This window comes from Dasypus novemcinctus, chromosome 27 (genome assembly GCF_030445035.2).
Source record: "Dasypus novemcinctus isolate mDasNov1 chromosome 27, mDasNov1.1.hap2, whole genome shotgun sequence".
NCBI classification, from domain to species: domain Eukaryota; kingdom Metazoa; phylum Chordata; class Mammalia; order Cingulata; family Dasypodidae; genus Dasypus; species Dasypus novemcinctus.
Window position 1 is genome coordinate 51,481,064 of NC_080699.1, and position 16,273 is coordinate 51,497,336.

The window sequence follows — 16,273 nt, forward strand, 5'->3', positions numbered from 1 at the left end:
AATAAACCCCCTCATTGGGAGTCCAGAGGCCTTAGTGTTGCATGCTAGCACCAAGGATGCTCTGGCCATTATGCTTTACCCCTCAGAGTCATGAGAATACTCAACCATGTTTCTTTCCTCCCTTGAGCCTTGCCACCTCACTGTGAGGGTGGCAATGCTAGATAGTCATGCCTCCTTTCCACATGAGGACACAGAGCCCCAAGAGGGTATCAATTTGGACTGATTCACTCAGGGCATCAGAGGACACTATCTGTTCCCTTCAGAGAGCTCAGTGTCCACATCTGAGCTGACCTCACCCCACCACAGACTACCACTAACTGGCGTCTGGTTTTCTTGGCCTCTGAGTGTGGTTTGGGGCCTTGTGCCATCCCAACCATGGAGCTTGAGGATGGGGTTTCTCTGGGTGCTCAGGTAAGCAGCTCCTGCCAGCTCCAGCCAAGAGGAGTGGAGACCCCAAATTCTGCCTGAAGCCATACCAAAGGTATCCCGTCTCCAGGGGTCCACTTAGAATATTATGTGTACAGATAAGTCCCAGCATGCACTTAGGAATGTGTCTCCATGGTGCCAGGTCTGATTACCCAGGTAAGGTGGGGGCTGCCAGGAGCACTGGGCATTGAAATTTTGCTTCCTCTTTAATGTGGAAGCTTCTAGTTATGGTCAGAAAGGACAGCAATGGTTTACTGTCTCCCATATATTTCTCGTAGCTCTCTGGCACACATGTCATTAGTAACAAGGCAGTTATGAGACCCTCACACTCAGATGGAGACTTCTCATCCTGTCAGTTCATCATCTCCTCCTGGAACATCCCAGCCACCTCCACTGAACCCAAGAACTACAAGCCTACTGCCCTACATGACCCCTTACCTGCCCATGAACCAAGCATATCCCTCTACATCTTCAACCAGAATAGGCCAGACTGGATGTTTTCAAAGAAACTTTCAGTGAAAAACTAACATCCCCACCACCTGAGCCCTGACCCTCCAGCCTCCTCTTTACCTTGACGATCAACTCACAACTCTGTGAGAAAGTGGCAGACAACATCTGAAAGAGGTGGAAGCTGTCCCTGGGGGAAGGCAAGAAGGAAGGAGAAGGGTGGGAGTGGGTAGGAGTGTATAAAGTGTATATTTTATTTTAGCCACCTGGGACTTAGACTGCCTGGGTGGGTGGTACTGAAACTGGGTAGCACTGAGTGCTACAGGACATCATGGGCCTTGGGAGCTGAGCTCTGAGGTGGGCACAATTGGGTCCCCCATTTCCATTTTATGAGCAGCTGGTTCTGACGTGTAGATTTCAATGTACAGAGAGCAGTGCTTAAACACTTAACATGCTCCCATTTGGTTCAACTCTGTAACTGGCAGTGGAGAGAACCAGTGCTGAGGTAGAACATTTGATCTCATCAACCTAGAGCGGCACCCCACCTGGCCCTTGCCCAGGAGCCACTGCCTCCTAGGCTCCCTGAAGGGCAATGTCCAGCTGCCACAAGGTCCCTGGTACAACTTGGTGTCCCAGGAATGCCCTGCCCATGTGGAAACTTCCTCCCATGTCTTCTTAAGACAGTGAATTGAATGGCTTTCAAGAGCAGAGAGGATGACATAGAATGAGGAGAAGTTTTTGAGGATTTGGCACTCCTGGGAAGGGAGAAAAAATGAGCAGTGAGATGTGGTCTGAGTGCCCCCCTTCACCAGCTTCAGCCCCTCAGCTGACATCTCCCCTCTAGGATGAGACAGACACACAGGGAGATCCTGAGGGCATGCTGTGGACCCAGAGAGGGACAACCACACTTAACCTGAGATAGTAGCCTCAGTGATAGGTGAAGATAGTGTAGGGCTGTGCTATAGGCCAGGGAGGGCCTGGAGGACTGAGAGCCAATAAGATCACAGAAGGGCTCCAGGACTCCAGAGAGGGCCCCTTGAGCATACCCTGACCACCTTGATCCAGTAATCCACCACCCTGGACCTGTACAGGGCCATCATACTCTGGTCCCCAAGGCAGGCTGTGATGACACAGTTGGTCACATGGGTTGAACTGGGTGATGATGTCACAGACGGGGGTTTCTATATGCTCCTTGTCCTTTTTGTTGTGCTGGGACCACGTGGTGCCTAGACAGTGATAGGGCACCACCTTCTTGAACAGCTCCTGGGAAGAGGAGATGTCAGCGGGCCCCACATCCATGCAGCTCAGATAATGCAGGCCCTAAAGACCAAGGCCAGGGTCCAGTGGTGAGGACAAGGGGTGTTTTCTTTCTCTGAGGGGCCCTAACACTCAAGTGACCCAGATCACAAGGTTATTGGGGAAGAGAAAGCTGCACTTTCAAGTCCCTCTCATGAACTCCAGCATGAGAGGTGCCTCATGCCTCCACAGGCTCAGATGGTACCATGGTCCCTACTGATAATGCCTCCTGGGCCTGCTAGCAGTCAGGTACCAGGTCCCTGAGTGGGCAGAGGTTTTGGGTGACTGCCAAAGTATCCAGTGCACATCAGGGTCTTATTAGTGTCAATGTTGTGGAGAACCCAGCACAAAGCAGGCCACCCATGGAGCTGGTTGCATCTCAGTGAGCTCCCTTCAACCTTCAATGGCCAAACCCTCTCAGGCTTTCTATTTCTTTGCTCTCATGTAATCTTCACAGTCGGTGTGTATGGCAGGAATGTTTAGTATCCTATAGCTCCCCTCTAGAGAGGGGAAGTGCAGGTTTAAGGATTAATAAACTTACTCAGGTTACAATGCTGGGAGTGTAGCCAGGCTTTGGAACAAGATCCTAAGGTTCTGGATCAGGGGATGCTAAGGCTGGGGTGGCAGATCCTGGGAGGAAGATCCGCCCAGATCCACCCTGCCGATCACAGCTACTCATCACATCCATCCGTGTCAACTGCTCTGACACCAGCTCAGGAGGGAAAGCCAGGAGGTTAGCCTTCTCCTCACTCAGCCGGTGCTCTGAGGTCTCAGGCCAGGGGCAGGAAGGCTCTTATGGTGTAACCTGCCCTGCTGCTGACTTTAGCTCTGGCTGTGGCTCTGGTGATGCTACCAGACAATCCTTCCCCTCAAGAACTGGTGCTGCTGAAGGTGAGTAAAACAGGCTGTAGCTCCAGAATGCACACTGACATAGACTATAGGCAGCACTGGAGGTGGAGGTGGGGCTGCCTACAGCTCAGGAATTTGTGATGCAGATGGTGATGTGACCTCCTCCAGTCTGGCAGCATGTGGCTCTACCTTCAGAGTGGTTATTTGTGCTACCTCCATAGGGAGCAGTGGAGGTGGCAGTAAAACTTCTTCAAGCACTAAAGCCGATGCTTCTGATGTTGAAGGAGCAGGCTCTACCTCCAGGTCGCAAGGTAGGTGGAACTGGGCTTGCCTCTTGCACTGCATCTGGTACATTGATAGAGACCCAGGCTCTGGAACATGTGCTGATTGTGATGTAGCTGCCTCTACCTCCTGAGAAGGTGCTCCAGCTGCTGACTTATATGATGGTCTTGTTTCAGGACAGGCATGGACCCTAACACTTTGGGTGGCTGTTGTGGTGGTGTTAGAGCCACCTTCAACTCAGGAGTAGGTGCTACAGCAGGTAATGCATCAGAAACTACTTCCAGAGCAGGCATTGGTGCAAACTCAGTAGCTGGCAGTAGAAGTGGCAATGGAGCCAAATCAACCTCTGGAACCACCACTGTATTTGCTGCAGGTGGTGGAATTGGTGACACAGGTTGCACTGGAGGCCTTTGCAGCTCTGGAGCTGACAAAGGAACTGGAGAAGAGGTAGGTTCCACACTATGAATTGCTCTAAGTGTCTTTCAAATACAGAGAAGATCCCACAACCTCTAGGGCAATATCCAGCTGAAAAAGGTGTTCCCAGACTGCAGTCTCCCAGGTGACTCATCTAAGGCTCCTCCTTGCTCCTGACCCAAGGGCAATCTCTGGTAGGTCCTGCCTATGTGGTCCAGTCTTGGTCCCCACCCTACAAGCTCTTGTGCTACCACCCTGAGCTTCCTCATCCTTTGTATCTGCCTCAAAGTGTTCAGGATGACTCATCTCTGAAAGAAGAACTATGGCCTGGTGCTCCAGGGCAGAGACAGGTAAATGCCCCTGGGCATGGGCCACCAGCAGCTTGAGGCAGGGAGAGTCTGCAGGTTGTAGGAACTCTTCAGAGTACTGGTCCAACCAGGTGCTCAGGAGGGAGGAGAGGATGCTGAGGGCAGGTGGGTGGGCAGCAGAGTCAGAAAATGGCCTTTCTTCCACACTGCCCACAGGGACCCTCCCACTGGAACATAAAACACATAAAGACAGGGAAGGGTTTTGACTGGTTTGTTACTAGTCTGGCACTGACACACAATAGAAGCTTCATCAAGATGTGAGTGATGAGAGGACAGGGTCTGTCCTTCTGTCCTGGGTCTTCCTGGTCCCCACCTAGTAACTTCTTGCCTGAGGGGCTGCCTCATCTTCTGCCATGTGTCATGTGTCTCCTCTTCACACTGACACTGCCCTCCTAAATGTTAGGGGCACAGCTGGCCCTTCCATCCGTGCAGGAGGCAGACAGGACTGAGGCCCAAGGCAGATTTGGAGCAGGCTCCTAACCACCTCCTGTCATGGGTTTGCATGAAATGGTGTTTGGGGTCTTGGTGTTGTGGTGGGAAAGGGTTCTCTCAGAGACTGACAATGAGCCTTCTGGGTCCTCTGCAGCCAGTACCCTAGGATCCCACCCATAACTTTCTTTGACTCCTTTCTAGCCGGAGGGGGAAGCCCTCTGGACTCAGCCCTCCAGGGGGATCATAGAATGAGTGGAGCCCAGTGTTCTGCACAGCCCTTCCCTGCCACTGACCACCCAACTTCCCCACACTGGTCTCAGGTGAGGAGAGCCCCTCCCCCTCCCCCAAAGTGCACTCACTTTTTCATTAAAGGCATATGTCATGCCTGCCACTGACATGGCATTTACATCCATATCTAGGGAGAGCGTGAGTGTGTTTCAGCTAACTTACTAAGTACAACCCCTGCTTAGGATGACTCGTGTTACTGCCTGCAGTCCCAACTCAAATGAAACCCAGAAGAGCAGGGAAATTTGTCCACTTTGTTCACTCCATGGAGCTACATGCTTCAGAAAGTGTCTGCAACTAATAGACACTCATTGGTGAAGAAATGAGTCCTAAGCAGCACCATCTCAGACCCAAGGTGAGTCTAGACCCTCTGTTGGCCTACAAAGATCCCTACTTTGACCACACCAAGGTTGGAGGCACTGAAAAGATCTCAAACCTCCTTTAGAAATGAGAAAACTGGGGTAAGTAAAGGGGAGAGGCTGAGAGCTTCTTCACTGGGAACAGGAAAATCCGGCCTAGGAACAACCCTACTCCTCCAGCCATCCTGTCCATTGAGTCAGGTTCTGGGAAGCACCTTCCATGGATTCTCCCAGTTAGACCTTATAATCAACCTTGAAGGGTTTTTCTTTAACCACTCCCCTTCTCAAGGAGGAACATGAGGCCAGTGGGTGAAATGACATTTCTGAGACACAAGCAAGTTGGGGGTAGAGCAGTCAAGTGGTCAGGGATGGGGCTGGCTCTCACCTGTGGAACAACCAGTATAGGACCTACTCAGTGGTGGTGAAGACCCAGTATGTTACAAAGATGTTGATATACATGAGGTTGCCCTCCTGGAAGGTGGGCACCAGGTGATCCACCAGCTTCTCCCAATTGAATGCCTTGACCATCCACAGCGTGTGGCTCTTCTCCCTCATGAGGATTGAGTTGTTCTTTCTCTAGTGTGGGACAGAAGAGGCACAAGTGGTCAGAGGCCGAATTGTAGACACCCAGGTGATGCTGGGGCTGTGGGCAGACCTCAGTGACTTGAGGCCAAGAGGGAATGTGTGTGCCTCTGGCAGATAAAGTCCTCAGCCTTAAAATTGAATTTGAGGTGAAGAAATAATTGCAAGATGAGATCCTAGACTCGCAAGGGGCAGAAACCTGGAGTGGCCCTGGGGAGAGAAAGACTCCTGCAGGCCGGAGGATCTGAACAGACACCTCAGAGAACAGCAGACCCACCTGGTCAGTAAACAACTTTCAGGACTCCACTGCTCATGGGGCTCTGACCCACAAGACTATGCCATTTGCCACCCTGACCCCAGATCAGAAAAATGAAGGAAAATGAAAAGAGCCAATTCCAGCAGGGTGCAGGGACTCTCCTACCCAAACAGCCAGCTGGTGATAACTGAACTGCTCCAGCCTTAGGTATTTGGCCTTCACTGTTGAAAGTGATGTCTGTGTGTCCTCTGTTCAGTCGTCCCTTTCCTGGGAGCCTCTACCAGGGGCAGGAGGGATCAGGGTATGTGGGAGGTGTTCTGAGCATCAGTGCTGACAGGGCCACAGGGAAGGACAGTACAAGGTCTAGCAGCACCAAAGGCCAAATCACTGCTCTAAGCTGCCTCCCTTCTGGAATATTGGGCAGCCAAGTCAGGTCTCAGTTCCTGACTGGGGAAGGGGAAGGAGAAGGGGAAAGTTGTTGGGGGCAGCAAGAACCCTCCTAAGTGAGAGGAGCTGTATGGCTTGGAGCAGGTGTGGAAAGACAGTCACAAAGACTGCTGCTGGGGACATGGGGCTAGGAAGTGTAAACAAAAATACAGCAGCAAAAAACACATGTATGTGAAGTGAGCCCATCCTTCCACCTACTTTGAGGGGAACCCCATGGAAAAGACTCCTCTCTGCTATTCCTTTAACCATTTGAAGAGATCTGCCCCCTGGTCTGTGGAATGGCACTGTGGTGGGTGATTGGTGGGGACCCAGGTTTCTCAGGAAGCAGGATACTAGGTCACTCAGGTGTGAAAGTCCTGGAAGAAAAAGCAAGGGAGAGGCCAGGGTGGGAACAGGACCTGGGGTGCTCCCCCACTGTTGCAAGACCCCATTTGCCACCTAGAACCAGCGCTGGCTCTTGCTGGGGCCGTTTTTGACCTGCATCTTCTACAGAGAGTTAGTGTAGATGAGGCCACCCTTCAGCTCCTCTCCAGCCACCTGCATGGAGCTCTGTGAATACAGTGCCCAGCAGCCTGGCCAAGAGACATCAGCAAGTGGACTGCCCTACTCCACAAGGGAAGCTGCTCCTTGTTTGAGCTGTGACCCCAGTCAGGCCCAGAGGGGCACCTGCCTTCCTCTCCAGCCCCACTGGAGAGGAGATGACTACTAAAAGCTGAGAGTTAACACTAGTACACATGGGTGCCACCCCAAGATGAGACTTCCCACCCTTCCAGCCATGATATGGCAGATGACAGGGAAGGATATACTGGGGTCCCATTCCTGATAGTCTGCTCTATCCCAGGTGGTCCCACTGCTTATGTCTTCTACTCACTGAGAGGTTGATGGGACATGGAACTGCCCAAGCAAAAGCAGAGTAGTGGCATGTGCTGAATTAGCCTTTGGTTACCTCCTGGATGATGGCCGAGGGATTTGCGTCTGAGGTCTGAGCCAATGTTGAAAACAATGGAAAAGGGACTCATTCCTGGTTTGGTTGAGGCTGGAGCCTCGTGAACTAGGAACACAGCAGGAGAACATGGTTCCCTCTTGGGTGTCTCCTGCCAAGTGAGCTGGGAAGGGGCTGCCTTTGGAATCTGGGTGCCTGGTTACCAGAGTTCCAAGTTCTGTTTGGGCCTCTCACCAAGGAAGTGGTCACCTTCTTTGGTCCCTTTACCTGGGTCCCTAAACTATAAGAACTCTACAAAAGTCCCTCTGCATGTCTGTCTGTGTATCCTCCTCACCTAGATCACCTTGTTAACTGAACACAGTTCTGCCAACATGTTCTTCCCCACAGCTACCTGGGAAGGCCTGTGTGCAGCTCAGTCCCCAACTATGAGGAGACCCAGCCTGGTTCAGACCCTGGTACTCCTTCTTTTCAGTTTTGTGACCCCAGACTCATCACCAAGGCCTCCCCAGGCTCCTCACTGACACAGTTGGAATCACTCTAGCATCTGGCTCTCCTGGTGGCAAAATCAGGCCTAAGTGGAGAGAACCCTGCAAACCCCACAGTCTTGTTTCCCATGTAGATAATACACAGACAGACATGGAATAAACAGATGGATGTAGTGTCCAATAAAATTCACAACAGGGCTGGAGAGGGCTGTGTGAGTTTAGGAAACTCACTTTCACTCCTGGATTGCTTTCTCAGTCTATACCAGCTTGAGGTTAAAATGAGATGAAATCCATCCATTTTTTTCTGTGCCAGAATCCTTCCAGAGCCTTCCAATTGTATTTAGTGTCAGATACAAGTGCCTCCTCTCAACCTCTGTGGCAGGCTGCCTGTGCTACCACTGCCATCTCTGCTTCCAGGTACAAGCAGCCTCAGATAATCCCCCTTGGACTGAACCATGGCCTAGTGATATGCTGCTAAACAAAATAAAATGGCTAAATATCAGATCACCCCTCCTAAGACTTACACTAAATGCTTTTCTGTGTTCACTACTCTCCCCTGTGAGTGAACTCTCCCTCTCTTGGTCTATTTCTCATTTAATATGAATCCTGCAGATCAACACAATAGGACTGGGAGGCAGTTCCTCCCCCAGTTAATCCTCAGTTGAGGCTCTGCCCCCAGCAGCTGCCTTCCTAGTCTCTTCTCTGGCCAAACTCCATCTGCCTCCCACTCTTCCCCTGCTGAGCTTTCTCCCAGACTTGATCTTCCCACACTGTGACAGGGGTTGTCTCCCTCTTGTCATTCTGGTCACAATGTGTCACATCAATGTGTAATTCCAGGCTCTTCTACCTGGTGGTCCCATAGCCCTCCTGCAGCACCTGTCTTAGCTTTCTCTGTAGCTTTCTTGGGATGTTGGGGCAAGATGAATATGCTTTGCTTTTGGGAACATGTCATTTTGGAAACTAGAGGCAGACAGTTGGGACTGAATCATGTCTCACATGAAGACACATTCAAGTCTTCATCTGTTTTCCTGGAGTAGTGAACCCATTTGGAAATAGAGCTTTTGAAGGTACTGTCACTATTTAAGGTGGGGACTCATTTATAAATAGGATCTTTGAAGATTACATTTAGAATATGCAAATTAGTCATGGTGGGACTTAATCCATATTGCTGGATCCTTAAAAGAAGAAAAAAGCCAAAGTCAGTAGAAGACAGAATTCAGTGGAAAGTTAAAGAGCATACAAAGGAGGGAGATGTAACCATGTGATAGCAGAGATACAAGCCAAGGACCCCCAAGGTTTGTAGCTATTCAAACCTTGAACTCTATAGATATCAGAGAGAAAACATGGCCATTAAAGAGCTTGATTTTGGTTTTCTAACTTCCAAAAGTTGAGGTGATAAGTTCTGGTTGTAAGACAAACAGCATGTGGAGTTTTTCATAACAGCCCTGGAAAATGAGGATGGTATCAATGAAAGCAATTTGGGTACTTAAAAATTAAAAATGAAATCTAAATAAATGGTAATCCAAGCCAGTGATGGAACAAAACTAATATTGTAATTCTTGAAAAGTGAGAAAAATAAATACTTAAAAAAATGGGAACTAAGGAAAAAATTGTGTAAGCCTACTTACTTGCATGGTGAAAGAATTTTCTATTCATTAAGATGAATCATCTCATAACTCTGTTGACTGAGTTTTGTTATTATTTTTAAAATTACAGGTTGAATGATCCACTTTCAGAAATTGAAGTATTGCTGCTGGGTACAGCTATCTCATTTCCTTCTTACATATGTTATTTCTCAAACATTTTTAAGAAATTAAGGGTTATATATGACATTATGAAAATCTGGTCTTCAATTATTGGCCTAAATATCAATCCATGCCAATATTTAATTTTATTTTAATTTATGTTACACCTGCATGTGTGACCTAAACACTTGTGTAAATATTTCCCTGCATTGGATTGTAGAGTTTGCTCACCCTAAAATTTTGTTTTTCACCTTGAATATATTTTTACCTAATTAATTCATAACAAGTTTGATAGAGATATATACCCATGATCCAGTTAAATATGAAATTTTCATATCACAAATTAAATGAGAAAGAAACCAACTTATATAAAGTAATAAGTGCATAAGAAATGCTAGTTTAAAGAAAGAAATTTTGTCACTCAATGCAATACAAATCTAAAAATGAGGAAAATCACTAAATTTATTGTTTAGGAGTAATTAAAGATAGCTTCAATAAAGAAAAAATAAATAAATATATTTTGAGACTTCTCAGGCAAGGAAACACTTCCCAGTGGAGAAATTTACTGAGTGATGGCTAATGTGAGAAAATTTCTGAGATAATTGAGTCAAGAAACTGAGTTATACATGGAGTTCATTCTAATTAACCACCTTCCTTGATAAAATGTATTGATTCCAGAGGTTCATTCACAGTGAGTTAAAACAAATCCTATTGTTTTTGTTCAGCAAAGGAACCTTCAGTTAGGTCTTTTAATGGCTTTGGATCCTGGGATCATACAAATTGCGTAATTCTGTTTGCTTCTGTTGGTTAGAAATTTTGATGAAAAGTGATGGTCAGATTTTACATCTTTTAGGAAAGTGTTTAAATATATGGATTTCTTTTCTTTATAACTGTTTTCTTGATTTTCCCTTAAGAGGATTTGACAGGATGACCTTACAGCAGAAACGTAAATTTTAGATATTCAGATGTACACTACCATCTTGGTTTCAAGTGGCATTTTCAAGGGATTCCATTATGCTTTTCCCAAGACCTTTCAGTCTGTTTCTGACATGTGAATTGCCATGCCAGTGGTTGTGCAGAAGCTTTCAAGGCTCTATGAGCAGTAAATCTGACAACAGCATTGATTACAACCAAGCAACATAACTCATGTTTGTGAGTGATCACTTGCCCCATCAAGCTCAAATTATTTGGAAGATTTTTTTTTAAGATTTATTTTTTATTTAGCTCTCTCCTCTTCCCCTCCGCCTCAGTTGTCTGCTCTCTGTGTCCATTTGCTGTGTGTTCTTCTGTGGCCACTTCTATCCTTATAAGTGGCACCAGGAATCTGTATTTCTTTTTATTGTGTCATCTTGTTGTACCAGCTCTCCGTGTGTGCAGCGCCATTCCTGGGCAGGCTGCACTTTCTTTTGTGCTGGGCAGCTCTCCTTATGGGGTACACTCCTTGCATGTGGGGCTCCACAATGCGGGGGACACCCCTGCATGGTGTGGCACTCCTTGCATGCATCAGTGCTGCACATGGACCAGCTCCACATGGGTCAAGGAGGCCCAGGGTTTAAACCGCGGACCTCCCATTGGGCCAAGTCTGCTTCCCTATTTGGAAGATTCTAAGTGCTATTTTCACAAAATGGGCAAAAAATTAGCATTCTCTTTAAACAATTATATAGGGAACATAACTAAAAAGAGATGTTACCTAGCATACTTGCTTTGCCTCATTTTGTTCATGAATGAATTAAACTATATGTACAGAGGATGTTCAAAGTAGAGACTTGTTTTTGATTGGGTAATATTGACAGCATAATTTGCTAATAGTGGAGGACAAAGGAATCAAATAGCTTGAGATCAGCTCTTAAAATTCATACCCTGAGAATGGAAAGTCTTAATAAGCAAACACTTTGCTTCATAAAAATGTCTGTTTGCTCAGGTGAACCTAATGTATGTACAGATATACTGAGTCAAGAGAATTTCCTGAAGGAAACAATGAAGTTATTTATTGGTTTGCAGTCTTAACTTCCTGATTAAGATTTGCAGGAGCACATAGTTATGTTTATGCAGAAGACTCAGTTTTCAGTGTAGCCAGACTGAACTGAAATATAGATATTCTCAGTCAATATAGAAAAAAAACAAAGAAATTCTGCAGTGATATAAATAGATTTTCTCTCTAAGATTGCATATGTCCCACCATCAGAGGCCAAGTTATATCTGGAGTTTTGATATTTCAAACCAGGACTGTCTAATTTCATGTACTTATCAAGGGAGAGTTTATGGTGTTAGTGGTATTATATAGAATAACTGTCAAATTCTAAACTACAACATGTAGGATTTTTCCCACTTATCATGACTTTTGTAATGTTTGAACTGAAGGTGATTTAAGATAAAAAAAGTTCCAAGAGGGAAGCAGACTTGGCCCAGTGGATAGGGCATCCGTCTACCACATGGGAGGTCTGCCGTTCAAACCCTGGGCCTCCTTGACCCATGTGGAGCTGGCCCATGCACAGTACTGATGTGCACAAGAAGTGCTGTGACATGCAGGGGTGTCCCTGTGTAGGGGAGCCCCATGCACAAGGAGTGTGCCCCATAAGGAGAGCCGCCCAGCATGAAAGAAAGTTCAGCCTGCCCAGGAATGGCACCACACATACAGAGAGCTGACACACAAGATGATGCAACAATAACAAAAAAGAAAACACAGTTTCCCATGCCACTGACAACAATAGAAGTGGACAAAGATGAACACATAGCAAATGGATGCAGAGAGCAGACAATGGGGGCTTGGGGGGGAAAGGGAAGAGAAATAAATAAAATAAAAATAAAAATGTTTCAAGATTTCTTTGGCTAAACTATTGATTAGTAAATTGACACTCAATTTTTCTCCTTCTTGAATAGTATATCTAAAAATTTCTTTTGCTGATTGGGCAAATGGATGATCCACATAGAGCTTGGATTTTCTCAGGGATAATATGCAACCAGGCATCAATTTACTAAGAAACAAATTCAGAAGTCCTGTTTGTAAAAATGGCATATAGGCTTATAGAAGCCTAGTATGTTTATAGACAAAATAGCTGTGATGGTTAGGCTAATATGTCAACTTGGTCAGGTAATTGTGCCCAATTGTTTAGTCAAGCAAGCAATGGGCTAATTGAAATACAAGGACATTATGGGCTTTAATCACCAGTGACTTTACTGCATAGACAGTTGATTACATTTACAGCAATCTGGGAGATTGCCATCAGCATTGAGTGATGCTTAACCCAATCAGTTGAATGCATTAAAAGGGGAAGTGATTCCAGCATTCAGGGAGCATTTCTCATCTCATCTTTGGACAGCCAACATCTCCCAGAAACACATCAAGGACCTTCATTGGACATTCACTGGATCTCCTTTTTGCAGCTTGCCCATAGAACCTAGACTTGTGTATCCCCATGGTCACATGAAAAACTATGATAAAAGCTCTTACTATTGACAGATATCTCTTGTTGATTCTGTTTCCCTAGAAAATCCTGACTAATACACTGAGATATGAAGTTTGACTTCATAAACATTATTTCATCTAATAAACATTCAAAAATTAAAGCTCATCTCCCTGCCCCTTCAGTCATCTTCACTGAGCATGACCCAGAGGCTCCTTTCTATTTTTATTCTAAACTTTATAAAGAAATGTGCATTGACTTTCTCTATTATGCTTGGTAATCTCTTTCTGGAGGACACTGGGATAATTATACCTCTCACAATTCTCAGCAGATCCAGGAATGGCAGACTCTAAAGAAGCTGAAGGTCCTTCAGTGCCTTGTTTTCCATAGATATCTTAAATAATCTCTTAAGATGAATTAGATTAACATCGTTTTGCTTTGGCACATAACACAGACTAGGGGTTTTGTAAAGTTTGAGAAAGCACAAACTCACAAAAAAAATGGTTTTAGCATTAGTGTTTGTTCAATGGTATGTTAGAGTCCTTGTACCATGATAATAGGATCAATTACCTTTAGAGAACAAGATAAAGTGTCATAGAGGTACATAAATTATGAAATGAAATTAATATATCTATAATGTATGTAAAACTGTAAAATTAAACAGAAACAATATTCTCATCTCACATGAATTGAAATAAAATGTCTGATAGCCACAAAATCATCCAAGTTAATGGCAGAGGTTATGCAATATAATTGAAAAGTGACAACGTGGAATTAAAGTAAAAAAAAATATACTGGCATAATGTGAGCTCTGAATCTAAAGCTTAAAGTAATTGCTGATGCTTTGTTTCCTCTGACAGAGTACCAAGGAATGAAGGTAAACTTCTTTAAAAAATCCTGAGACAATCTTGAAAACAGTCACCAGGAAATGATTGAAAGACTTGGGGATAATTTTAGGAGAAAAATACACAAAATCCTACATCCCAGGGTTAATATCTCAAAGGCAGATGAGCACAATGAGACAAGGACGCATGAAAAGACAAATGTTCTACCTCAAAAATGGTATTGGGAGAAGCAGCAAGATGGCAGCAGAGTAAGGTGCTCCTAGAGTCAGTTCTTGCTACAGGGCAGTTACCAAACACCCAGAGCTCTCTGGAGCTAGCTGAAGCACCTGTTTGGGGCTCCAGGAGGTCAGAAGAGTATCCTGCAACATCTTTGAAGGAATAGATGGAGGAGACTGTCCATCTGCAGAAAAGACTTGTAAGTAGAACGTTCCACGCCCCCGAGGCCGGTGCCCATCCTCCACTGGAGGCACAAGCCACCTCGGGAGCTGTTCTGCAGCTGGAATCAAAAGCTCCACTTCCGACATTTTTCTGAGAGAAGTATTGGTTACCAGAAAGCTCCTGGAAAGGCCACATCCCAGAGATCCATTTAGGACTGAAGGTAGATTCAAACTGCCAGACCACTGAACTACTCTTCCAAGTCAGGAGTATATTTTACAGACATAGCATGGAGTGCCAAGTAGAATAGAGGGGGATTTGAGGCTTAATAAAAAACAGGGGAGAAGGAGGCAAGATGGTGGATGAGTGAACTTCCTGGTTACTAGCTCCTAGGGGGAATCGGCTGGGCGGCGTCGGAGACTCTTTGGGACCGGGCTGTTTTGGGATTTTTACTGGTCCGGAGGTGTCTGGACATCGATTTGGAGGGAAGGTAACAAAGAGGATCCGTCTGTGAAATATACACGGAGATCCCAGCTACTGTGTGGAGGATTCCCTCCTTGGGTAGGCGGAGTCGAGGCAGCTAGCACCGCGCCGAGCCCGGCAGGCGGTGGCCAGGGTAGCCTAGCTGGGCCGTGGTGGGCAGAGGGCCAGGGAGCTGAGCCACGCCGTGGTGGGCGGCGGGCAGGAGAGCCGAGCCGCGCTGGGCCGCGGCGGGCGGCGGGCGGCGGGCGGGGGAACCGAGCCCAGCCGAGCCCAGCCGGACCCAGCCGCTCTGCGGCGGGTGGTGGGCGGGAGAGCCGAGCCGCGCTGTGCCACGGCGGGCGGCAGGTGAGGGAGCCGAGCCCAGCCGAGCCCAGCCGAGCCTAGCCGTGCTGCGCCGCGGCGGGCAGTGGGCAGGGAAGCCAAGCCCGGCCGAGCCCAGCTGAGCCGCGGCGGGCGGGGGGCCCGAGCCCAGCCGAGCTCGGTCGAGCCCAGGCGTGCCGCAGCGGGCAGCGAGCAGGAGAGCCGAGTTGCACCGCGGCAGGTGGCAGGCGGGGAAGCCGAGACCAGCCGGGCCCAGCTGAGCCCAGCCGAGCCATGGCGGGTGAGGGAGCCAAGCCCAGACAAGCTCGGCCGAGCCCAGCCGCGCCGCGCCAGGCGGGAGAGCCGAGGCGCTGCGCCGTGGCGGGCGGTGGGCGGGAAAGCCAAGCCCAGCTGAGCCCAGCCGAGCCGCGGCAGGCGGCAGGCGGGGGAGCCGAGCCCAGCCGAGCGCAGCCGAGCCCAGCTGAGCCCAGCCGAGCCCTGCCGAGCCTGGCGGCGGAGTTTCTGTTCTTTGTTCTTTGTTTTTTTTTATATTTTTTTTATTTTTTATTTTTTGTTGTTGTTGTTGTTGTTTTTAAATCCTCTCTTTCTTGTCCCCAATATTCTTCTTATACTATTTTATCTTAACAATACAATAGGTCCTACAGGAAATACCTCACATTTGCTGGGTTTCCTCACCCTCCACTGCCTCATTTCTCTGTGAATAGATTTAGCCTATCTACACTATCCCCTTTCCCCTACAACTTGATATCCTCCACCATCTGCTATCTCTCCTATATTCCATCTCCCTTTCTTTGATCCACAAAGTGTCTAACTCTTAATTTCTAATACCTTTGTTTAGTTTTCCATCTGGTATTCGTCCCTGAAACTATTACCTTTCTTTTCTCTTTCCCTCTCTCACGAAAACAATAGCCTCTTAGTACGTACCACATTCCTCCCATATTCAGTCATCTACCTCATTATAGGTACTTTCCTACTACTATAACTCTACACAATTTACATGATCTAACCTCCATCCTCCCAGAACTCATATTGTTGCTTTGTTAACATATATCACCAATACTACTACACACTTTTTCCTTCCTTACACAATTGCCTTTTCCCAGCACTAATACTTTCCTTTAAAGTGAGCTTAACTAGCAATAAGAAATTGGAATAAGAAGAACAAAGTGACAAAGAGAAGATATAACACTTACACAAAAACTACAGCTAATTAATCTCCAAGACTAGAC

At 47.0% G+C, this 16,273-nt stretch overlaps 1 protein-coding gene across 1 annotated transcript in view; it reads left to right on the forward strand.

Annotated features, from left to right (window-relative positions):
- The first annotated feature begins 15,317 nt into the window (after nucleotides 1–15,317).
- LOC139437740 (extracellular calcium-sensing receptor-like) overlaps nucleotides 15,318–16,273 on the forward strand; it is a 43,426-nt gene continuing 42,470 nt past the window's right edge. Inside the window, 1 exon segment of the mRNA XM_071212291.1 lies at nucleotides 15,318–15,465. Coding sequence (XP_071068392.1) covers nucleotides 15,318–15,465 — 148 coding nt within the window.